The 6189-nt window shown below is 43.7% G+C and overlaps 1 protein-coding gene across 1 annotated transcript in view; it reads left to right on the top strand.

Moving 5' to 3' along the window:
* Nucleotides 1-6004: 6004 nt before the first annotated feature.
* The window catches only part of Gucy2d (guanylate cyclase 2D, membrane (retina-specific)), a 12913-nt gene continuing 12728 nt past the window's right edge, over nucleotides 6005-6189 (top strand). Inside the window, exon 1 of the mRNA XM_013013120.1 lies at nucleotides 6005-6188. Coding sequence (XP_012868574.1) covers nucleotides 6005-6188 — 184 coding nt within the window. The remainder of the gene's footprint in view (nucleotide 6189) is intronic.

Here is a 6189-nt window from a genome sequence, read left to right as displayed (position 1 = left end):
CACACACACACACACACACACACACACACACACACACACACACACACACACAAAGAGCAATTAAAAACCAGTTAGATGGTTAAAGCCTGGTAATTTTAGCTATTTGGGAGGCAAAATTGAGGGGGCAGGAGTTGACAGTTCAGGGCCAGCTTGGGGGGGGGCGGGGAATGTTTATAAAAGTCTATCTCAACCCAATGGCTAAGCTAAGTGCAGTGGCACACACCCGAAAAACCAATGTAAAAGGAAGCATAGAAGATCATATCCAGGTTGGCGAAAGCATAAAGCAAGACCCTAATTCAAAATAATCCACATGAAAAGTATCTGGTGGGTTGGCTTTAATAGTAGATGCCTGCCTGGCAAGTGTGTGGTTCTTAGTTCAAAACCCAGTATCACTAGGAAAAGTAAAAATCACTGCCACTGCTGGGCGCCGGTGGCTGACACCTGTAATCCTAGCTACTCAGGAGGCTGAGATCTGAGGATCGAGGTTCAAAGCCAACCCGGGCAGGAACATCCGTAGACTCTTATCTCCAATTAACCACTAGAAAACCGGAAGTGGCGCTGTGGCTCAAGCGGTAGAGTGCTCACCTTGAGCTGAAGAGTGAAGGGACGGTGCCCAAGCCCAGAGTTCAAGCCCCACGACCAACCCTCCCCCCCAAAAAAAAAATCACTGCCACTGTGGTTCAACAAACAGAGGCTAATTCCTCTGTCAATTCTTCCAAATTGTATGCTTTTATGGGAACCGAGGGAGGGACAAGAATACCCAAAGAAGGACATTTTGCTTTTACTTCTAAGAAAGACCTTCTTGAGTGGGAGCTTCACAGCTTCTCAGGCTATTCATAGTAGTCGGATTTAAATATAATTCTGCCCTCTGGTAACCCCAGCTGGCGGCTGCTTTAAGATTTGGCTCCACCCTTTGTATAAGAGGGTATATTTTGTTTCAGTACATTACAGACAATACAATTAACAGCAACAGATAAGAAACTTGAGGGGGCTGGAAATGTGGCTCAGTGGTAGAGTGCTTGCCTTGCTTTATGAAGCCTTGGGTTCAATTCCACAGCACCACATACACAGAAAAAACCAGAAGTAGTGCTGTGGCTCAAGAGTTAGAGCCAAAGAAGCTCAGGACAGTGCCCACGCCCTGAGTTCAAGCCCCAGGACTGGCAAAAGAAAAGAAAAAAGAATCTTGAGCAAACTCCTGCAGCTTCTGTAGAAAGGGAGGGTCAGTGTGGGAGCTGCTACTGGATGTGTAATTTTGGAATGAGGACAGAGACAAACTTAAAAATATTCTATACCTGAAATACAACTTGAAAATGGTGTAGCTACTATATTTAAAAAAAGCAGTATGCCAGTTCTTAAAACAATAAAAAATAGAATCATGATGTGATCCAAAAATTTCATTTTCAGTTCCCAAGGAAATGAAAGTAGAAATTTAAGAGAGATTTGTATGTTCATAGTAGTATTATTCTCAGTAGCCAAAAGGTAAAAGCTACCTGGGGTCCAAGGAGAGATGATTGGATACACAAAAATGTGGTATTTGCATACAATGGAATAGAATTGTTTTTTTAAGGAAAGGAAACTCTGATAACCTGAAAACTTGCCAAGTGAAAGAAAATGACAAAAAAAAAGAGACAACTTGTCACCAGTGGCTCATACCTGTAACCTTAGCTACTCAGGAGGCTGAGATCTGAGGATCGTGGTATGAAGCCAGCTCAAGCCAGGAAAGTCCCAGAGACTTCATGTGCAATTAACCAGTTAAAAAAAAGCTGGAGTGGAGGTATATCTCAAGTGGCACAGCACCAACCATGAGTAAGACAGGTAAGAAAGATTCAAGGTCCTGAACTGGAGTCTCAGTACCATCATGAGAAAATAACAAGGTATTTTCTTTTGTATGTCCTTGGTTATTAGAGGTTGAAAACTTGAGGCTGTTACATGTGATACCTAAAATAGCCAGACTCAGCCAGGAGGAAGAATGGTGGCTGTAGGAACTGGGGACAGGAGATATGGGGAACTAATGCTCAATGGAGAGAGATTCTGATGGGGAAGATAAATGGTGATACTGGCTTCACCCAGTGTGAATGCACTTAATGCCACTAAATTTAACACTGAAAAGCAGGCAAGATGGTATAATCCTAGTTATTCTGAAGGCAGAGATGTGAGGATCCTGGCTTGAAGCCAGTCTGGGCAGAAAAAAATACCGAGACTCTTATGTCCAATTAACCAACAAAAAGCCAGAAATGGGGGGCTGGGAAGGTGGCTCAGTGGTAGAACGCTTGCCTTGCATGCCTGAGACCCTGGGTTCGATTCCTCAGCACCACATAAGCAAAAAGTAAAAAGCCAGAAGTGGCGCTGTGGCTCAAGTGGTAGAGCGCTAGCCTTGAGCTGAAGAGCTGAGGGACAGCGCCCAGGCCCAGAGTTCAGGCCCCATGACTGGACCCCCCCAAAAAAGCTAGAAATGGAGTTCTGGCTCAAGTGGTATAGCTCCAGCCTTGAGTGAAAAGGTTAAGGGACATCACCCAGGCCTCAGTACCAGTCCCCCATTTTTTTTTTGCCCTTCATCTTTATCGATATCAGTGAAAGAGTTCTAGAGGATATTTGGGGAATTCCTGACTTAGCTAAATCAGCCTCTGAGTTCCATTTTCATCTGAGAAATGAAAGGATCGAGTAGTTTCCTTGAGTCCAAGAAGTTGTATGAGAAGAAGGGAGGTGTGGGAAAATGACCTTCATGGAAAATAGGAACAAAGGACTGACCAGGTGCTGGTGGCTCAGGCCTATAATCCTAGCTATTCAGGAGACTGAGATATGAGGGTTGTGGCTCAAAGCCAGGTTAGGCAGAAAGTCCATGAGACTCTATCTCTAATTAGCCAGAAAATGCTAGACTAGAAGCATGGCTCAAATGGTAAAGTACCAGCCATGAATGAAAAAGCCAAGCAAAAAAAGCTAAGTGAGAGGAAGATGCAAAAGCAATGTAAGACTATACAAGTGAACACTGACTCTACTACAGGTCAGATATTTACTTTTTTATTTAAAATAACTTTTTAGTTAAGAGATAAAATATTTCAAACATACAGAAAAATTCCTAATATGGCAACAATGTATCTCCATAACAGACCTTCATATTTTACTAGATATAGTGTGTGTGTTTAATTTTTAATTTTTAAATTTTAAATTTTTGTACCCATCCTGGAGCTTAAAATCAGCCTGGAGCCGTCCCTGTGAGTTTTTCCAGTTGATGTTCAAGGTTCTACCACTTGAGCCACAGCTCTATTTCCACGATATAGAATATATTTTTCCTTTTCATCTTGCTTATCATCTTTAACCTTCAGTAAGACAAGGACTTATGTGTGTGTGTGCATTGGTCCTGGTGCTGGAACTCAGGACTTAGACTCTGTCCCTGAGCTTTTTGTGCTTAAGGCTAGCATAACACTCTTCCACTTGAGTAACCATTTTCAGCTTTTTGGTGGAGATGGGAATCTCCATGGACTTTCCTGCCCTGATAGCTTTGAACTGGATCCACAGATCTCAGCCTCCTGTGTAACTACAATTACAGGTATGAGCTGCCTGTGCCTGACTTCTTTGTCCATTTTTAACACTTATGTATATTTTATAGAGCATAGCTATAGATCAACATAGACTTAGATAAGTAGAGAGAGAGAGATGTAGCTGGGCGTTGGTGGCTCATGCCTATAATCCTAGCTACTCAGGAGGCTGAGATCTAAGGATGGTGGTTCTAAGCCAGCCCAGGCAGGAAAGTCCATGAGACTCATCTCCAATTAACCACCAGAAACCCGGAAGTGGCACTGTAGCTCAAGTGGTAGTGTGCTAGCCTTGAGCTGAAGAGCTCAGGGACAGCATCAGGCCCAGAGTTCAAGACCCATGACTGACAAAAAAAAAAAAAGACAGATGTGCTCTGTTAGTAATTTACAAATGCCTTCCAGTATAGTTTTTCTTTGTTATGCGTTTTGGAGGACCAAGCATTTTTATTTTTTATTTACAGAAATTTACTAAAATTAAAATTTATGATGTATTTAAATTTCTATACCAGATCATCCATATTGATGCCTGCAATAAAGATGTCATTTTAAGCCACATTTATAGATTTCAACTTAAATGGCACTTGAAGAATAGAGAATACCAGATCTTTTATTGACATTTAAAATTTTAATGGTTAAAATGTATTAATATTTCTTCTTTACTTTATGTGTTTTAAAAACTCCTACCTTGGATTAATAAAGGCATCTATTTTTAAACTTTTTGTCACTTTTTATTTGGAAATAACTTCAAAGTTACAATGTTGCAAAAAATACATTCTGTTATGCTATTTACCCAGATTTGCTTATTAACATTTTTACCCATTTGCTTATTTGAAATTATTATATATACAACATACTATATATGCAATCTGTCACATATATCTTCTGAACCATTTGAGGATTACATACATCATGATGTTTAACACTATACTTGTGTATATTTCCTAAAATAAGAATAGTCGCTAAGCAAATTACAGAACAGTTATTAACTGCAAATTTATGCAGTTAATTTGTATCTTGGTAACTTTCATTCATACTCCAATTTTGTTGGTTGCCTTAATTTTTTGAGGTGTGGAGGAGAGAGGAAAAAGTTGAAGCAGGGTCTCTGTGTAGTCCACCATCTCCTACTTCAGCTTCCCAAGTGCTGAAATTACAGGTGCAAATAATCACATTGAACTTACGTTCATATTCTTTTTTTTTTTTTTTTGGTCAGTTCTGGGGCCTGAACTCTGGGCCTGGGCACTGTCCCTCAGCTCTTCAGCTCAAGGCTAGTGCTCTACCACTTGAGCCACAGCACCACTCCTGGCTTTTTCTGTTTGTGTGGTGCTGAGGAATAGAACCCAGGGCCTCATGCATGCAAGGCAAACACTCTACCACTGAGCCACCTTCCCAGCCCCATTCATATTCTTTATAAGTTTAACGTGCTGCATAATGAGTTAGAAGAGAGAGAGAGAAAAAGCAGTCATTATACAATGGAGAAATATGGAGACATTTGACCAGATGACCAAAATAAACCTATGAGGAAACAGATAGAAACTCTACACCTGCAGACAAGATGACCCAAGAAGGACACCAACCCACTCCCTCCCCCCACCAGAAACAACAACAACAACAACAACCCAGTAACCATACAATGGTTGCTCTCTTCCAACTCAGAAGTGACATGTAGGGAAATAATCTACCCACCGTTAGCATCTACAGATGAGTCTTATCTCTACCCTTTACCATGATAGTTGAGAAAAAATTCATTTAAAAAGTTTGGTTTTTTTCATGTGTATGTCTGTAGCCTGGAGTTGAGTGTGTATGTGGTGTGAGGAAGGGATCTGATTTTATTTTCCTCCCTTATGCAGTTAGCTAATCAGATCCAGGCTGGAAGCAAGACAGACCAAGAGGTGAACTAGGGGCTCCCATCCTCCACTGGCATGCCTCTCTCTGACTGATTAAGGGATCCTAATCAGCTTGGGGAGATTAAGGGCTCTGGCCGGCTGTTCCCACACCCCGCCCTGGGCTGGTCAGACGGAAGGGGGATCGACCTGTGACCCCTCACCCGGGCCCTGGGCCCAAGCCCTGGACTTTCTGGTGAGTGGCAAAGGCTTCTCTGCTGGGCCAGGTCTTAGGCCGGACTCAGAACTCAGGTGTGGTCTAGGCGCGAGGGTGTGTCCCGTTAGCTCCTGTCAGCATTGACATTGTTGACAGGAGAAAACGAGCTGGAACCAGAAGCAGGGGAGGGTGGAGGGTGCGTCCAGGTTTCGAGCTGCCCCCCCCCACTCCCCCGGGCCAATCTGATCGTCCAATTCTGCCTATGGGGGTGTTGTGGATGTGGAAATACCCCGTGGGTCCATGGGTGAAGTGGGATGTAAGAAACAGGCTTGCAGGTGTATATGGAGGGGATGAGGAGCCCTAAGGGAGGTCTGGGGGGAGGAGGGGGTCCTCGATCTCCCGGCCTGCGGCGTCTGTGTTCACAGGAGCCGGCGATGACCGTGTGCGCTGTCCCAGAGGGTGGCCTTCCCGACCCCTCCCTCGGTGCCTCGGCCCGGAGCCCCGAGTTTCCGAGCAGCCTCCTGCTCTTCCTGCTCTTCCTGCTTCTCTCACCCCACTCGGCCCTCTCCTCGGTGTTCAAAGTCGGGGTGCTGGGTCCTTGGGCTTGCGACCCCATCTT

Source organism: Dipodomys ordii, unplaced genomic scaffold, assembly GCF_000151885.1.
Source record: "Dipodomys ordii isolate 6190 unplaced genomic scaffold, Dord_2.0 Scaffold19, whole genome shotgun sequence".
In the NCBI taxonomy this organism is placed as follows: Eukaryota; Metazoa; Chordata; class Mammalia; order Rodentia; family Heteromyidae; genus Dipodomys; species Dipodomys ordii.
Note: the sequence above shows the minus strand (reverse complement) of the source record. Positions and strands in the feature narration are given on the sequence as shown.